The sequence below is a fragment of the Melanerpes formicivorus genome, unplaced genomic scaffold (assembly GCF_026170545.1).
Source record: "Melanerpes formicivorus ecotype bairdi unplaced genomic scaffold, bMelFor1.0.p_v2 SCAF_84, whole genome shotgun sequence".
Classification (NCBI taxonomy): Eukaryota; Metazoa; Chordata; class Aves; order Piciformes; family Picidae; genus Melanerpes; species Melanerpes formicivorus.
The window spans coordinates 159,469-178,852 of NW_027142436.1; the positions used below are offsets into that span (position 1 = coordinate 159,469).

At 40.5% G+C, this 19,384-nt stretch overlaps 1 protein-coding gene across 6 annotated transcripts in view; it reads right to left on the reverse strand.

The window, feature by feature from the left end:
- Positions 1–19,384, reverse strand: part of MTA3 (metastasis associated 1 family member 3) — a 182,423-nt gene that overhangs the window by 9,963 nt on the left and 153,076 nt on the right. For 5 of the 6 annotated variants that reach the window (XM_068165121.1, XM_068165120.1, XM_068165123.1 and 2 more), the window contains 3 exons: positions 16,765–16,889; positions 15,413–15,564; positions 11,093–11,407 (listed from right to left, as the gene is read on the reverse strand). In XM_068165121.1, coding sequence (XP_068021222.1) covers positions 11,168–11,407; positions 15,413–15,564; positions 16,765–16,889 — 517 coding nt within the window. In that variant the 3' untranslated portion in view covers positions 11,093–11,167. Of the gene's footprint in view, positions 1–11,092; positions 11,408–15,412; positions 15,565–16,764; positions 16,890–19,384 lie in introns of those variants that run through there. The other variant, XM_068165125.1, reaches the window with a different exon arrangement.

The window sequence follows — 19,384 nt, forward strand, 5'->3', positions numbered from 1 at the left end:
AGGCTCAAAGGCAGGCCACGCTCTCAGCCATGCAAGCCATGTTATGCAGGTTTGAAAATATTAAAGTTTTTTGAAGTCAGTTTAAGTTCTAACACAAATTTGATGGCGACTTTTGCTTACAAAATCCTTTTGGAGACAGCTAGACAAGTGAAACAGAGGAACACCTAAGTACTAAAATAGAAGCGGCTCTGACCATTAATTTACACTGAATTCTTAATAATTTTCTACAAGCTTGTCTGGCTCTAAATGGGTAACACAGGCAAGTTGAGACTTGTCATGTCTTACACAGTACGGTGATTCACGTCATTCTCACTCAGTACAACAGAACACAGGGACTGTCACGGCAAGAGGAAGCTCAAAAACCCACCAACCAAAAAAATAAATCCTCCACTGTAACATTTGGAACAAAACAGTCATTGAGAATCACATATGGCAGAGCTCAAAGGTCTCAAAGACAATAGCCTCCTGCAAAGTAAATTAAATAATCAGTCTGGTAACTACCTTAAATTTGATGCTGCAACTATGACCTCATACCCCTAAAGGCACTGTGAATGCACAAGGAGAGACTAAATGCCCCATGGATGACTGCTAGACAGCCGACTCTACCAACGTAAAGCATAAAGACACCAGACGGCAGGTTTCAGCAGTTTCAAGGCTACTGGAATGACACTTTGCTTTGCTTTGCTTTGCTTTGCTTTGCTTTGCTTTGCTTCGCTTTGCTTCGCTTTGCTTCGCTTTTTTCTCTTTTCTTTTTCTTTTCTTTTCTTTTCTTTTCTTTTCTTTTCTTTTCTTTTCTTTTCTTTTCTTTTCTTTTCTTTTCTTTTCTTTTCTTTTCTTTTCTTTTCTTTTCTTTTCTTTTCTCTTTTCTTTTCTTTTCTTTTCTTTTTTCTTTTCTTTTCTTTTCTTTTCTTTTCTTTTCTTTTCTTTTCTTTTCTTTTCTTTTCTTTTCTTTTCTTTTCTTTTCTTTTCTTTTCTTTTCTTTTCTCTTCTCTTTTCTTTTCTTTTCTTTTTTCTTTTTTCTTTCCTTTTCTTTTCTTTTTTCTGTTCTCTTTTCTTTTCTTTACTTTCTTTTCCTTTCTTTTGTCTTTTATTTTCCTTTCTCTTTTATTTTCTTTTATCTTATTTTCTTTTTATTATTTTTTCTTTTCTTTTCTTTTCTTTTCTTTTCTTTTCTTTTCTTTTCTTTTCTTTTCTTTTGTCTTTTCTTTTCTTTTCTTTTCCTTTTCTTTTCTTTTCTTTTCTTTTCTTTTCTTTTCTTTTCTTTTCTTTTCTTTTCTTTTCTTTTCTTTTCTTTTCTTTTCTTTTCTTTTCTTTTCTTTTCTTTTCTTTTCTTTTCTTTTCTTTTCTTTTCTTTTCTTTCCTTTTCTTTTCTTTTTCTTTTCTTTTTCTTTTTTATTTTATTTTCTTTTCCTTTTTCCTTTTATTATTCTGAACTATTTGGTTGTGTGTCTTCCAGAAGCACGTAAGTAATCACCATACAGGATTTCCAGTATCCCTAGAACATAGGTATTGCATTTTGTGAAAAAAATTCATTCATGTGTTGATTTTGCAGAATTCTCTCACATGAAAACCCATCCTCCATAAATACACCTACATGCACACCTTTCTCCATACAGGTTTCACATGTGCAGGTTCCACACATGCACACGCAGAGGTGTTATAAACAGATTAATGCAACTGTAATTCCACTTTGCCTCCACCTTCTGTTTTACCACCACATTCTTCTGGCAATGCCAGCGATGAGCAGTGTGAGCAATCTGGCAGTGTAGGCCTAGAGCCTGACATGGTGGTAGGCCATGCTCAGCATAAATGCAGAGCCAGCTAGCAGTGTACCAAAACAGTGCTGTGCCTGCAGCATGTAACTAAAACAAGGCACTGGTAGCTATAAACATGGAAAGTTATCTTGGGACAACAGGACATGCACCTGCATCAACAAACCTCGCGTGTCATCAGTAGTTGGACCAATAATCTATAACAGTGCGATGTGTGGTCACTCATAGGGAACCAATGAAGCCATGCCAAGAAGGCACTCCGAGTTTATGGAAGTTGTAGAAGTTCCCTTGCTATGCACTTCTGCCTTTCCCGTCTCTTCTTCTTCTACACTTTACTTTACTGTGCTATACTCGCACCATAGGCCTGCACCATAGGCCTGCACCATAGGCCTGCCATACTGGAACAATAAAGGAACAATACTGAATCATATTGGTCAGCCGTATTGATTCCAATCTCCGTCGCCCCTATATATTCTTGTTTGCTTCTTTCCAGCAGACAAGAGGGAGTGCATAGTCACACGAAGAGAGTAAGACACTATATTGAACAATTTACAATCTCTTTGTTTTATATCTAGCTCTGTGCAAAAATCATGCAGGTCACAAAACCACAGCAATGGCTGAAATAATTATTTCAGCAAGCTCACAGATGTTTTCAGTGGAGCACACAATGCAGAGTTTATTTCAATGTATTAAGAAACGTACTTGAAATTCTAGAAATGCTTGCTGGTATCTGGGTAGTCCTAAAGTTCCAAAGCCTAACAAAGTATTTTATTATTTTAATAACAAAAGAAACTGTTCTCAGTGAAAAACAAACAAACAAAACCACCACCACCACCACCCCAAAAAAAAAGAGGCACTGAATCTGGTGCCTGGAATATTTTTAATATTCTGTAATGTTTGAAGTATTTTAAGTGACACGAGTAGAAAAATGTGTCTCCACTGTCTCCTTTAGTAAAATAAGCATAGACTATACAGTAAGCATTTCATAGTTACCTTGGGAACAGCAAAACATCATCTAGGAAGCAACTAGAAAATTTTCCATCTACATGTCTTCACTGTAAAAAAAGACCTTGAATCATGGTGAGATATTCATATGCTGAGTGAGAATACCAACTGCAAAGAGAGCACAGTTTCCATGCTTGTGGCGAAGCATGTTCAACAAAGGTACCAGATGGATATTCCAAAGCACACCTACCTATTAAAAAAGTGAATATGGTTAACAGCAGCAAACTTTAATCCACAATATGGTATTCCCATAAAAAGGATAATAAAGTTGATGTTCTTTATTCACTACATATAGAAAAACATGAGTTAGACTGTGTATGACTCTTAAGTGTGAAACCATAGAATAAAATTTAGGTGGGAAGTTGTCAAAACCAAAACTAAACACAAGTCCTAAACCCAAATATGGGTGTTTGCACAAACAATAAAAGTCTTCATAAGATTAGTGAAACAGTGTGAACTGGGAGAAGGAAAAACATTAAAATCAGTATTATATTTGATAGTGTTTTTCCAAACATATCAAAAGCAGAAAGTGAGTTGAGTTCTTTGCATCAGTGTTTACTGCAGAAGAACATGAAGTAGCTCATTTCCAAAATTATTTACATTAGCAAAGTATGAGAACTGTGTCACACCAAAGTGCTCAGAGGGAACATTTCAAAACAAACTGGTAGTGAATAAAACCAAGTGACCATACCAGGTGGAATTAATCCAAACAGAAATTGCCAAGCACTCAACACTTCTGGTGTTTAACCAATGTTTAAATTGGTCTCAGTTCAAAAGAACAAAAACACGGCAAATGTGATAACATTCTTCAGTAAGCAGATCTGCAACAGTCAAAAAGGGTTGAAATAGGGCATTCAGTTAATTATGGAAATGTCAAGGGAGCCAACAAAGACATTGTAAAAGGAAATAATGTTTGGTGTGTTCACATTATTCAGAAGCCTGTCCCTCCACCAATAGGACTGTATACAGGGCCCTACCAGCACAAGGGCAGCCAGCAGGGTAAGGAAAGGTTATCCCTTCCTCCCATGCCTTGTGAAACCATCTCCAGACCCTGTACTGAGTTCTGTAATCCCCACTACAAAAAGGTAGAGACATACTGGAGCAAGTCCAGCTATTAGAGAGTCATGAGGATGGTTGGAAGCTGATTAGAGGACGTACACAGAGTCTGAGGGAACTGGGTCTGACTAGGCTTGAGATGAGAAGGCCAAGGGGAGACTTGGTTTCCAACAGTAACTCCCTAGCAACAAAGCATAGAGAAGACCAAGCCTGACCCTTTTCAGAGGTATGTGGGACTACGAGATGTAGTGTTGCTGTCACAACAGAGATGGGCTGGAAGATAGGAAATTCTTATTAGATGTAAGGACTATTTACTGTGAGTTGATCAATCACTGGAACAGGTGCCCAGAGAAGCTGTGGAGTCTCTGTCCTTGGGAGATGCACACATCTCATCTAGGTAAAAGGTTCATGAGCACATGAACTTTATGCAAGGGATGGGATTAAAGAGGTCCCTTTATACCTACATTTCCTGTAAACCAGTCACAGTAGAAGTGTCCCAGGATTTGCCAGGATTCTCTGAAGGATCCCGTGGGAGATGTACATAGAACTGATCTGACATTCAACCTGGCACTTCAATTAGCTTTAACAAACTGTCACTAAAGACTGCTGCTGTCCAGCTCTTACAGAATAAAAGAGGGTATTTTTCAGTATTTTTTTCACCTGATTAAAATGAATTGTCCATGTAATCCCCAAAGGATCTATGCTGTTCAACATGCAATAGAGTAGCACAAGAGGTGATTCGACAGTTAAAGTTTCCTGATAAATTACTGAGCACAATCAAAACTGAAACTAATTGCAAAGAAGATCACCAACATCAAACAATAAATGTGAACTGATTCTCAAGGGGCAAAAGGACTGAAGCATACAGCTATAACAATGGGTTCTACCATCCACCATGCAGTGGAGAATTCAGGAAGTCAATGTCAACATCTTCCTAAAAATATCTAGACAAAAATAAAGAGTGGCCACTTAAAAAGAAAATTAAATCAGAACACTAGAAATTATGATGATATGAAAACATGTACCTCCTCAAAAATGATGGGAAATCTGCATCTTGAAGGGCATGTACTTTGGGGCAATATGACCCTAAAGAGGATATAATGCAATTGCAGCCCAAAGTGTGAAATGGATTCTTTGTAAGGCTTTAAATAGACCAAGTTCTTAATCTAAAGTAGTCAATGACATCAGGAGTGCTTTGGAGAAGATGAGAGCAAATGTGGCTTGTTCTTTCACATTTTAAAAGGTGGGTTTTTTTTTAAACTATATTTGTAGGTCTCTCAAGCTTAGAGTCATTAGAGTTATTTCTCTTTGACATTGCATCATATTTCCATCAATGTTCAGATGATATAATGAATCTTCTGCACTCTGTGCATTCCCTGAATTGTATTCTTCTCAGACACTTTGGGGAAAAATAGCGTGTCCTTTCAAGTATTTAATTTGCTATTAAAATCTGTCACAAACGGTATTCAAAGGTAACAGCAGAGAAAAATCTCTCATCCTAGATGTACCCAAAAGCTATGCTGTATCTATCAAAATCAAAGATGTAAAGCATTGTTTGTGAGGCAATCCGCAGGAATATTGCTCACTTCAGAAGAACAGGTGGGTTTGCCACACTAAAACAGAGGCTGTATGCTTACAAAGACAAATTGTTAATATTTTCTGGCTCAGTTGGTAGCGCATCAGACTGTTAATGGGAAGGTCGTGAGTTCAAGCCTGCAGTGGGCAGTAGTGTTCTCCCTACTCTAGTCAATGAGGTCTGTGGTGACAGGTTGGACTCGATGATCTCTTCCAACCTTAGGAATACTGAATACTGAATACTTAATTTTGCTTTATCAAATCAGATCATAACAAGCAAGTACTGTATCAAACTTGCTATTAAACCTGCAGATTTAAAGTTATATTTTGATCATAAAGAATACACCCATTTCAGGTAATTTTATATATATCTATATATATACATATATATATCTATATATATACATACACACACACTATACAGATAATATATTGTCATACATTGAAAATGTTGTCAGTCATGTCTTCCTAGAGTGCAGTTACCCAAATCCAAATCAATTATAATTAGTACACATATTGATAAAACTACAGCCAAGCAAGGAGAAAGAGAAAAAAAATGAGAAACACCCAAACCCCACCAAACCCCACAAACAAACCACAAACAAACAAACCTCAAAACAACCACAAACAAACCACCACCTCACACACACACACCCCCTCAAAAAAACGAAAAAAAGGGGAAAAAAAGAAACCAAACAGAAAAGCCCTTAGCAATCTTCCTGGGCTGAAGTGTTAAGGTTCACAGAGGCATGGCTCAGGGCCATGCATATATCAACACATTTTAAAGCTGGAAACAGATCTAATCTTGTCAGTAACTCTGGAGGAAAATGCCCACTGTGCTTCCCCCTCATTAAGTCACCTTTCATAGACAGGATCGTTTCCCTAACTTCCTAAAAACCAACCTAGCCAAACTAAAAAAAAGCTGGTTTGACTCGTTTAGAGCATGGGGATTTCTCTTTACTGAACAGTTCATCAAGTCTAATAATTCTTGAAAATCCATCAAACAAGTTTATATTCAACAACTACAGCAAGTCTGTTACCTTCAGGCAGAACAAAGTCTGAGATTTCCACAATGGGTTGTGCTCCTAGCAGGAGATGCCATGACTTCTCTGCCTCCTGGTAACCATCCCTAGATGCAACTGGGATGTAACTGCATTGATTCCACTACCTTCTGCTGGCCTCTGAGGAGGGATCATGACATACCGCTCACTAATGAGAAAAAAGTTGTCTAATTCTCTGCACTAACTGAAGGGATGAAGAACACAGACTAGGACTTTGTTTCTGCCAGTAAATATAATAGGCCAGTGTGGTGAAGGCGCCATATGCCCAGAATTATGCCTCAAATACTGTAAAACTTGTCCCAACACGTTTGGCCACATTCCCCATTCTACCTTCCTTTCCAGAATGAGTACTCAGCCCACAGCTGAGGGGTGGACAAAGACCAAGGCACCAGCCAGACAGCAAAAACAACCCCACTTGCCTTCTAAGGGGTAAAAAACTACATGCACCCATCACATGGGTTGCTTGTGCTCCTGCCAAGTAAGGGATTAATTCTAGCGTCTCACTTTCTAAAGGCTAAAGCTGTGTGTTGACAAGATTGCCTATTGGCCAAATCCAGCCTTGAGAAACTTGTATTACCCCAAGTTGTAAACAAGTCGCTCTCTCTTTGTTCTCTCTCTTTGCTTTGTAAGCTCTCTGCCTAAGTGCTATTGTCTTTGCTACTGAGCTCCAGGCCTAAGCTCCATAGCTATTGCTTCTATCAAGCTCCACTCACAAGCATACTAGCGGCCTTTGCAATACAGAGGGAAGCCAGCAACTGGGAAGGGTTGCCGAGCCTCAGCACCCAGAAATCTGCAAAGGACAGTCTGTCGCTGAAGCTACAGGCAGTGTTGACAGTCCCACGGGATCAGGAGAGAGCCCTCCATGTCTTAAAGAGGACTGCACCCTTGAGGGTAAGACTGCCCAGTTGACAGGAAGAGAGGACTAGCCTGAGTTTCAGCAGCCTAAATGTCTGCCACAGCCTTAAAGCAGCAGATGACGAGCCCCAGTCTCTGTGCTTAGCTCATAAAGCAGGAACAGTGCCCAGCTGCATCCTGCATGACCCTGCCATTCACAGGAGATAAAGGGAGTGCCCACATTCCTGCGCTGCAGCTGTGTATGTGCCAGGGAAATTGAGAGCACCGTCCATGCCTTTGATTCAAAGTCAGGACCAGCGAGAGAGAGTCCTGCCAGCTCACCTGAGCCAAGCAAGGGGCTGCCACTGCTTGGTGCAGCTGTGCTACTCACACCCCCCCCCCCCCCCCCCCCATCCCCGCCTTGCAGTGCAGGCCAATCCCAAAGGGTCCAACCCTGTCAAGACCGCTCCCCAGAGAGCCAGCACTGGCCCTGTTAGCCCCGAGCCCCTGGCAGCCACAGCTGCACTGTGGGACCACCCAAGCCCTGCTAAGAGAACCTGCCGACTGGCTAGCCTATGTCTCTACCTCCCCCACAGGCCCACCTGCAGCATCACCCACAGCCTCAGCCCCAGGAGCACCCTCGCCCCCCGAAACGGACCAGCCCAGAAGCCAGCCCCAGAACACGCCGGGCAGGTAGCAGCCAGCTTGCCATAACCTAGAAACTTGCTTTGATACAAACAAGAGACACAGTGTATCTTTCACGTGTGCAGCACCCACTAACATTCAGTTCAAAGCCTCCCACACCCAGCTGCGTGACAGTTCCTAGCTTATGTCTCTGACACACTGTAACATTCCTTGTATATAGTTAAAGCTGCCACGCATCTTGTCGAGTAGCCATCTGGTGGACAAGTGGTGGAATTGCACCTCTCATTCTTTAATCAAAATTAATTCTGTAAATATTCTAATTGGGCTCAAACTGTACATACAAAACCAGTTATGGGATATATCTCACAATCGTGCACTAGAGCCTGTATATAAACAGTGATTAATAGGTTATTAATAATTTAATCAAAATTATTTTTCATATTTCACAAGTCATCATTAATACTCTCTCCATCACAGCCAGAGAGATGATGCATCTGGAATAAAAAAATTGCTATCTGAAATCTAGTTTCGCCTAAAAGATGGTTAGGCTGGCAATTAACATCCTCAGAGGCTTCTGTGCCCCTTCAGAATAAAAGAAGTATCTGCAAATGAGTTCAGGTATACTGCAAAAATCAATTTATTTTATGAGCAAGCTCTGACTGGCTTTGGCAGACTTTCTCAGAACTGGGAATTATTTTCATTTACAACCTGGCACTTCAACGAATTGCATATGACTAAGAAGGCATCAAACCCAGTTTGCTGCTGGGATAAGTGCTCTACCATCCTTCTGTCTTTAGATTTCATGGCTTCTGAGTGTTGGTATGTTCCCCACTGCAATATAGTTGTGAAATGCAATTACATTTTCAAGCACTGGTGTGGCTCACACAGAATCAGGCAACTCTGACAAAACAGCTGAACAGTCACGAGACTCAGGTTCCAGCACATCAACACAAAAATCAATTTCCAAATTAGTTCTTGAACACCCTAGCCATCTCATGCCATATCATAGGTGACCTGATACTCGGGCCAGGTTATTATGTAAGCTTGATTGTAACTTTTGTAAAACCAACACAGGTATTAATTCAGTATTGTAATTGTAATTACTCAGTGGTATTTAACACAAGCAATCTATATCTCACTTTAAAATTTGTTCAAACAACAAACAAAACAAAACAACTTGCACTGAGCTGTCCTTAGAAAAGGATTCAAGAGTTCTCAGGAAGAAAGTGTCTCTTCAGTTGTAACAGTGCACCGAACACAGGTCATCAGAAATAACTATAAAGCAACAAAACTAGAAAACATGTTTTTAATTTACTTACTAATTAGGCTTTACTGGAGTAAAAATGTGACACTGACAATGCAGGTAAGAGCACTGTACAATTCCACGGAGAGGTAGTGCCAGAACACAGAGAAAATTTAAATGAGGTATAATGTGGTTTCCACTATTACACAACAATTTGAATGTTGTCTTAAAGAGCATTGACAATTCTGCCTTTGTTTTTCAATCTATGTTAGGTCTAATCAGGAAGCATGAGCATCTGAAAAGGTAAAATTGCATGGTCCAAATTTTGCTTTGAGGAAAATGAATAAAGAAAGATGGAGATTATAGGGAAAAAGATCTTTCTGTGCTCTTAATGTTAATGTGATACAGCACCTTTTCATTCAGAAGAACAAGAATGACTATTTCTGGCTGAAAAGCCCAGCTTTTCCCTGCTTTGTTTTAAAGTTGAACTGTGTATATAACATTCGTTGTAGTACAATGCTTAATAGTTGGATGACTTTTTTCCTGTATTTTTTCTTCCTTAAACAAAATCTTCATCTTCATTCTCACTGAGCTACTGTAGTGAGTAAGAAAAAGAGATAGGGATAGAAAAATTCAAGGTTCAAATGAAGTCCTAAAACTAATTTTCCTCCATGATTCAGTAAATCTATGCCAATTGCATAAATTAAAAGGTACAGTGCTTTCCTCCCAGAAAATCACTCTTCTTTTGTATTAAGGATTAAAAATAAGAGTCCAAGCCAAAACATAGATATGCTTCTTTTGTGAAGTACAACTCATTTTGTTCACACAGTCCACATAATTTCCTTAGATCTGAAAGCTGCTAATGACTTGGCATAGCTTTGAAAGAAGAAAGAAAATGGCCAGCAGGACAACTGAATAAGTAAGACAAGGACAATGAACAGAAATATTCACCAAGTTCTGGATGGCTGCAGAAGTAGGTAAAGAGCTTGCATGCAAAGAATGGCTGGTATTAAAGTATGTAAGAGGAAAATAATTACTCAAAGCCAGATTTTAATTTGTTGTAATTGACATTGACCTCATCAGCAAACCAGTTAAAATATGCTGGGAAAAGATTTAGCATTAATCTAGTAATACTCTAGAACAGACTCTTCAGTTCCAGCTAATGATCCAGGACAACTAATCTTGAAACACCAAGGGACTGCTCCAAGAACTTCATCCATAGAAGAATGGGAAACACAACCAAACTGCAAAACAATGTGCTCAGCACAGGGACAAAACCTACTGAAATATTCCGTGATTCTGCAGTAGGAATGACACACACATGCACATAAAGAGGCTTTCTGGTGCTATCTACAACTCATAACCTTTTGTCATATTACTAGTACATTTATCAGTCATTCTTTGTATTTTGGCTATAAAAAGAATAAGCATAATACAGAATTTTATTTAAAAGTAAATTTAAAAGTGGAACAGATGATAAAAAAATAAAGAAACTATGATGAAAAAATAAGCATGGCTATCACCACCACCTGATCACCACAGTAGCAAAGGACTGTATTACAGGCCACATTTGAATTCTTATGCATCCTCAGCTCCTTATTCTGGGACCAATCCCTCCAAGAAAATGTAAACATGTACAGATCTGTGCTCTCTGCTGAACAAAAAAGATCAACAATGCTTAATAGAAAGCACGTTTTTAATGTCACAGTATTGAATTCTCCTCCCTGCCCCCAATTTACTTTTTAATGACAATTTTATTAAGTGAATGTGATAATAGTTATTCTCTTTTTTAATTCATTTGAAATGCTTCCTCAGCCTTAAATCTGTTCAGTAAAGCCAGACTTTATCCAATGTGTTGGTAATATGTTGGACAAATGAAAAAAACAAAAAGCAAAAGCACATAGACAAGAAATGTTTATTGAAGAAGAAAATAAAAGACAAAAATGGGTGGGAAGCACAGCACACAGAGAAAAGAATTAAAAAAACATCTTACATTCTGCCTTAATGGCAGCACAGTTAATAGGGACAAAAGGACGTCTTGCTGCCTGCCGCAGGCGGAGGGTATTTTTGCAGACTTGGCGGGCCAGTTTTGTCCAGCATGTGGTGTGAAGGAAGAAAGCCTGGCGTGTTTTCACGGCCGACTTCGGACTGCCGGTGTTACGAACTGGAGTTCCTTGTGTGGCCTGCCGGGACATGTGAGTCCTAACACGGGATTCCTACAAAACCAAAACAAAATCAAAAAACTGTCACACATTCATCAATTACAGCATTAAAAACAACCAAAACCAAACACCACAATCTGGATAAATTCACAAGGTAAGGTGCAAGTAATAAACAAAATGCCTGAGGCTTATGCAAGAAGCTGAGTAACGGAGTGGACAGCTCTGTTGTCTGTGGATAAATAATGCTATTATAGATGAGATACAAGATTCTACAGATAATACTAAGGAGTAGAAATAATAGAAATAATAGAATAAACCAGGTTGGAAGAGACCTTCAAGATCATCATGTCCAACCCATCAACCAATCCAACCCACCTAAACAACTAACCCATGGCACCAAGCACCCCATCAAGTCTCCTCCTGAAAACCTCCAATGACAGCGACTCCACCACCTCCCCAGGCAGCCCATTCCAATGGGCAATCACTCTCTCTGTATAGAACTTCTTCCTAATATCCAGCCTAAACCTCCCCTGGCACAGCCTGAGACTGTGTCCTCTTGTTCTGGTACTGGCTGACTGGGAGAAGAGACCATCATCCGCCTGTCTACAACCTCCCTTCAGGTAGTTGTATAACTTCACAGAATGGCTTAGGTTGGAAGGGACCTCAGAGATCATCTACTCCAACCTCCCTGCCATGGGCAGGGTGTTATGATCATAAGGAGGTTAATATTTAATAGGCAGAACGATCAATAAAAATATTAATAACTTTATTAATAAGAAAAAATCCCACAGAAAATATTAATAAAACCTGTTTACTGGTTTGAAATATTCAGTTGTGGAAGAGATGCCTCACCAGCAGGAACATGTAACAATTTAAACAATATGAGCAAAAATCCAGAAACAACAAACAGCAATTTAAACTGTAAAGAAAAAAGAGAACATCGGCAACATGCTGGAGATTGCCCATAAGGGGGGAGGGTGAGGAACTCTAGAATTCTCTGGGGCAACAGAGCTTTAACAGATGCTTATACAAACCAGATGTCACAATTACTCACTGATCATGGCAGCCCGCAGCACATGTGGGGATTTAAACAAAACCAAAATGGCGTCAAGCACGTGAAAGCTGCAGGAACACAGTTCCACCTTCTGTTGGCTCCTGCAGCTTGTTGCTGTAGCACACACAGGGTTTATCTATCTCCAGAGGCTTTGTAGCTGAAAGCTTTGTAGAAAAGAGGTTGCTGCTGAGGCTTGCTGGGCTTGTTGGCTTTGTAGCTTTGCCTATTTGGAGAGGTTCTCCAGCTGCAATCTTCGCAGCGGTGCTTGTTGCTTCTTCCAATAAAACAAAACTGTCCCAGGGACAGCATCTCCCGGGGTTCATCTCTCAGCCCGGCAAGACATGTCTGCCTGCTCCTGGGCTTTACAATGCTATACAGTGAGGGGTCTTGCAGTCTTGTCTGGGTAAACTGAAGCACAGCTCGGATTCCAAGCAAGGCTTGTGACTTCTCCCAGAATTTGGACAATTACAAGGCAAGGCTCTGGCTCGTTGGGCAGGTCCTGCCTGACCAACCTGATCACCTTCTATGACCAGGTGACCTGCCTGGTTGATGTGGGGAGGCCTGTGGATGTAGTCTACCTGCACTTCAGCAAGACACTGTCCCCCACAGCAAACTCCTGGCCAAGCTGTCAGCTCGTGGTTTGGATGGGAGCACACTGAATTGGATTAGGAATTGGCTGGAGGGCCGAGCCCAGAGAGTGGTAGTGAATGGTGCCACATCCAGCTGGCGGCCAGTCACTAGTGGTGTGCCCCAAGGATCAGTGCTGGGTCCCATGCTCTTTAACATCTTTATTGATGATCTGGATGAGGGCGTTGAGTCCATCATCAGTAAATTAGCAGACGACACCAAGCTGGGGGCAGGAGTTGATCTGCTGGAGGGTAGAGAGGCTTTGCAGAGGGACCTCGACAGGCTGGACAGATGGGCAGAGTGCACCGGCATGAGATTTAACACATCCAAGTGTCGGGTTCTGCACACTGGCCACAACAACCCCATGCAGTGCTACAGGCTGGGGTCAGAGTGGCTGGAGAGCAGCCAGGAAGAGAGGGACCTAGGGGTAGTGGTTGATGGTAGGCTGAACATGAGCCTGCAGTGTGCCCAGGCAGCCAAGAGGGCCAATGGCATCCTGGCCTGCATCAGGAACAGTGTGGCTAGCAGGAGCAGGGAGGTCATTCTGCCCCTGTACACTGCACTGGTTAGGCCACACCTCGAGTCCTGTGTCCAGTTCTGGGCCCCTCAGTTTAGGAAGGAGGTTGACTTGCTGGAGCGTGTCCAGAGAAGGGCAACAAAGCTGGAGAGGGGTTTGGAACACAACCCTATGAGGAGAGGCTGAGGGAGGTAGGGTTGCTTAGCCTGGAGAAGAGGAGACTCATGGGTGACCTTATTGCTCTCTACAACTACCTGAAGGGAGGTTGTAGACAGGCAGAGGTTGGTCTCTTCTCCCAGGCAACCAGCACCAGAACAAGAGGACACAGTCTCAAGCTGCGCCGGGGGTGGTTTAGGTTGGATATTAGGAAGAAGTTCTACACAGGGAGAGTGATTGCCCATTGGAATGGGCTGCCCAGGGAGGTCGTGGAGTCACCATCATTGGAGGTGTTCAGGAGGAGACTTCATAGGGTGCTTGGTTGCATGGTTTAGTTGATTAGGTGGTGTTGGATGATAGGTTGGACGTGATGATCTTGAAGGTCTCTTCCAACCTGGTCTATTCTATTCTATTCTATTCTATTCTATTCTATTCTATTCTATTCTATTCTATTCTATTCTATTCTATTCTATTCTATTCTATTTATAGATTTCCTGAGACAATGATGGCCAATGACAACAAAGATTAAGAGCTAAAAACCTGATACTTTAACCTATAGAATGAGTTTTCTCGAAACATGGCCAAAGGCACACACACCTGGCCCACTTGGACCCTAAGACATGTTCAGACAAACCTGGGCAACCTGGGCAACTTTCTGAAAACCAGATCTGCTGGCTCCTGCCCCATTGTCTGATTCAGAGCATTTTTGAGGCTTTTTGTCCCTTCAAGGACACAAGGACACCTCTCAACTAGATCAGGTTGCTCAAGGCCTAATCCAGTCTGGCTTTGAAAACCTCCAGTGGTGGGGGCATCCACAATCACTCTGGGTAACCTCTTCCAGAGTTTCATACTGAAGAGCTTCTTCCTGACATCTAGTCTAAACCTACCTTCCCTCAATTTAAAACCACTCCTCCTAGTCCCATTGCTAGACACTCTTATGGCTGATTCACTTACATGATTATGTTTGTTCACCAAAAATGTATAAACTGGAAGTTTGTTTATCTAAGACATGGTCATATAAAGACACTGCAGGACCTGCACACTGTTCAGTTTTACTTAAGACAGGAAAAGGATGAATAAATTAAGTTTTGTAACTGTCGTAGTTTGGGCTGGGTGCCCTCTGCTACAGGGGTGTTTCCTGTGTCCAGAAGTCCAGCCCAGTGGGTGGACACAGGAAATTAGGTTATTTCCTACCATGATCCCTTGCACCACTATAAGTCTTACGGCGGGGTCTGGCACTTCCTCTTTCCTTCTTCCTCGCCACCCGGTAACTGGGGGAGAGATCTCCCGGCCATGGGCCTGGCTAGGCCCAAGGCCACGGGGGGATGGGCAGTCTCAGATCTGGCCAGCTGAGACTAGCCTAGCAGTGGGGGGGGGGAAGGAGGAGCCCTGGGGGTTTGGGTGCACCCCCAGGTGGGGATGGGATTTCTCTGGGTCTGTTTTTGGGTCTCTCTCTCTCTTGTCACTGTGTTTCTAGTTTTTCTGCACGCACTCACTGTTCTATTTAAACTTTTCATCACTTTTGCAATCCGTTTGTCTGAGTTGTTATTTCTGCGCGTGGTGGGGAGGGGGTCTGCCCCAACCCATTACAGTAACACTAAAGTAGAACACATACATAAAACCCCATTTCATTAAACATTCAAATCACAACAGTCTTGTGAAACATCATACTTAATTTTTGGAAGTGTTATCTATGCAATCCTACCTCTGCAGGTTGGCTGGAAGACAATTTATCTTCATCTGTTTGTGTGGGCATTTTCAGGCCACCATATTTCTTCCAATAAATCCAGCAAGATGCACACAATCTACACTGCATACTAGGAGGACCCCAAGAATACCACTGATGAGATTGTGGAGCTAAGAAAGAAAAATCAGCACAGTTAAAGCGGTGCATGTTACATACATTATAACAAATCCACAGGGTGTAATGAGTGGCATTCCTAAGAGCATTATATGGATGCATATTTAATACATTTTGTATGGAAAAAAATAACAACTTGGATATTGGTTTAAAAACACCCCCCAAGTCAACTTCAAATGGAAATGTCAATTAATTTCGAATGAGAGACTGGAAGGACAAGAGTTTTTTTTACAGGGGACTACAAAAGCAAGCAAACAACAAAAATGGTTTACCAGACAAATAAAAAACCCCAAACCACACAACCCCCAAAGTTTATAAACTCTGCACTATTTCTAATTTTACCCTGGAAGACAGGATTACTAATTTGTCTGCTTATTAGAATTACTACAGATCTGGGTGTCTTGCCTAGCTCATGCAGAATGAGTACTTGTATGTCAAGATCCCTACAAGAAAAGGGCAATCATGTTGGCCACTGATGTTGGGAGACACATGTGTATCTTGTGTATGTGGAAAATCAGCATGAAACACTAATTTAATGATTTTTTTTTTTTCATATTCTTTCACAAGAAAACTATTTTTTGAAAAATGTGATTTGCAAAACAAGTATGTAACTGAAATTGCCTGGATACAGAATATGACCTCACTTGGTGTTGAAGACACAGAAAGCCATAGCACTGATAAGTAAAGAATTCTCATATGGTAGCCATTTTCAATTCTGGATTTTATTATGTATGACCTATGAGGAAAGCTGCTACTTCAAAAGGTCCACCAGTAACCACTGGAAACACATAAATTGCTAAGAAAACAACAGCAACAACAACAAAATACCCAACAGCCAAAAAAACCCCCCACTACACAAACAACAAACAATCCCAAACAACTCAGAAAGCCGTCATCATAGAGAACCAAAAATAAGTTTGAATGCAGTATTCTGAAAGTGAAGGCAAGCAGTATCAGTGCCATCATGGTGTATTACTTCATGCTTCTGTACTTTCTGAATTGTTAAAAAAAGTGGACTTGAATATTGACATTTGATCAATAAGCTGAAGGCAGCTGTAACTTATTTCTCATACAATTCAATGAAAATTATTTCCCATTTACAAGGTGCAAAAGTATGTACATTTTTAAACAGCTGCATAATAGAAATGTGAATTATTACTATAACAATATTATTTACTTTTAAAGGAATTACTTACTATAGCAACTTTCACAAGCTCGACCTATCAGTGAGGCCTGTGCCTGGTAAGAGGCTCCCATTGCTCCATTGACTGCAGCAGGTTTCCCGTTGTTACTGGATATTTGATTGGGATTTGGTTTATTGCTTTAAACACAAAATTAAACAAGTATTTTACTAATCAGTCAGTCTATATCCAAACAAGCATTTCATTTTGGATTCTGGTATATGACAGCAACATCTATAAAACTGTTCTGAACAAAAGGACTAATATTTTCAGCACTATTGACGACTTGCTATGTAAAGAGCTGCTTTGATAGTCAAATTTACAGATCCTTGTAAAATGTTCTCACATAGTCTAAGATACCTGACAAGCTAATAGAAGATCAAGTCTCAGCATCAAGCATTAACAAAAGCCTGCCTATGGCACAAGATTTAAGAAGGGAGTTCCAGTCAACAGGTAAGGCTCTACGTGGTGAAGCTGGACTTCGGGGTAAGTGTAACAACTAAAAGTCGCAATGCTGCCTATACTATTACAAACCCCAAATGAGGGTCTGCCGCTCCTACCTCAAGCAGCGGTATATACCTTCCCACCAACTGCAGTAAATGTAGACATCCTATAACCCTGGCAAAGCTCAGTATCAGGCTGCTCTGCCTGGATTCTGTTCTAAACTTTTTTGTTCTCTGAGAAGGTGGAAGAACCGTTTTTGGATTTATTTTTTTGTTATATTATCATAGTGATCATTTTACCTACTAATACTTCAGTGAAGTAGAACTTTACAAGGCATTTAGTGCAGAGAGAATTAAGATACCCCTACTTCTTCACTAGGTTAACTCCAGTTTTGTGAGTGCTAATTATGGACACACTGATTCCTAAAATATTATTTGCTACTTTAGATAGCACAAAATATATCCAAGGTTATTTAAAATGACTAACTAAAGAAAACTTTACTGTATCAAGTCCCTACTCCAAATGCCAACAAGTCTGTCTTCACTTTTTCACTATATCCAGTGAGAGACACTTTTCATGATTTCCAGATACGGTTTATCAAGTACCTTCAAGAAAAGTACCTTGGGCTCAAGGTACAAGAGAAGGTATCAAGAGATTATTATCCCCCATGCTGCAATCTGTTGCAACAGAAACCATGAATTGAAAGGGACTCTGGGTACTGAGGACAAAACCTTGCTTTCACAAGAAATCTCTTATGATCAAATTCAAAAAGGTATTCGGCTCTGAGAAAGCAGTTAGGTTTCAAATACAATAAATCAGCCCTAAACCAGAGCCTTAAGAAACGCATTTGCCCACGAGTGCCCCAGATCAGTCATCCAAGGTCTGAGAAGTCCTAAGAGGGAGAGCTTATCATTCACTATGGATTTTGTCTTGATATAGAGGCAAAAGACAGAGATGAAAAAAGATAAAAATGGCAAAAATCCTGTATTTCAAAACAGGTTTTGCCACCCAGTATAAATAGTTCCTGTTTTGAACACAAGTGAAAGACCTGAATTGTGCATATGTACCCAAGAAACTAAATGGAAATAGCATTATGGAAAGACTGAGTATCTTACAGTTTTCCTAAACAACTGCTTCCCTGAGAAGCTTAGGGAACACTCATCAGAGTTTTCAGCTTTTTCAAAAAGGACTCATCTATGAGAAACTTGAACCTCAAAACGCACATCATCTTTTCAGAGATGAGAGTAATTGACTGAATTTAAGAGTTTGCTGTTTGTATTATTAAATCTGTTTAAGAGAGAAAAGTCTGCATGAAATATGGAAATGAAGCTCCACTGTCTGAAATTTATACAAGTGATCAAAAAGACATCAGTGGATTTTCAATGTACTTCACCCGATATCCGAGTCTTCTGTTATACAAATATTCATACCAATGGGAAAGTCACAGATATGTGAACTTCATATGCCCACAGAAATCTTAAAATAATGTAATCTGTAATCCTGTCTCTTCTCATAATCTCGAAATTATGAATATGAAAGAGACAGATGAGATCTTGTTTCTGTAAACTGCATGGTAACAAAAGCAGATATAGCATTGAGTTTAAATAAAAACAAACAAACAAGACCCAAACATACTATAAAAACCCAGAGAAAACTCAGTTTTATTAACAATACTTGTTCAAAGATAAAGGATTTTCAGCTGTGCGCTACCTTTAATTTACAGCCAGAACACGTCACTTCTCTAGCTGAAGAAGAAAAAATGTAAAAATGTAAAGTATCTGAATTTATTTTATTCAGCCACATTCAAAACCGCCTGTCTTCTGAAATACTGCATGTACACAATATGAAGTGCTGTGCTACGGAGACTGGGGAGTGATCACTCTGGAAAAGTGGGGGTTTTTTCAATGGTAAGGTCTTTCTCTCATGCCAGTGCTCCACATAGCACTTTGGTGGCTTTTGTAAAACTTCTCAGGCAGTTTGCAGGTCAAAGGGCTCAGGGTTAGGGCTAAGTACAAAGGTTTCCCTTATGACAAGCGTCTGTGGCTTTTCCTGATTATCTCTCTATATAATTCTGCTTATACATAACAAATATTAAGGAAAGTTGTGGCAATGCCAGCGATGAGCAGTGTGAGCAATCTGGCAGTGCAGGCCTAGAGCCTGACATGGTGGTAGGCCATGCTCAGCATAAATG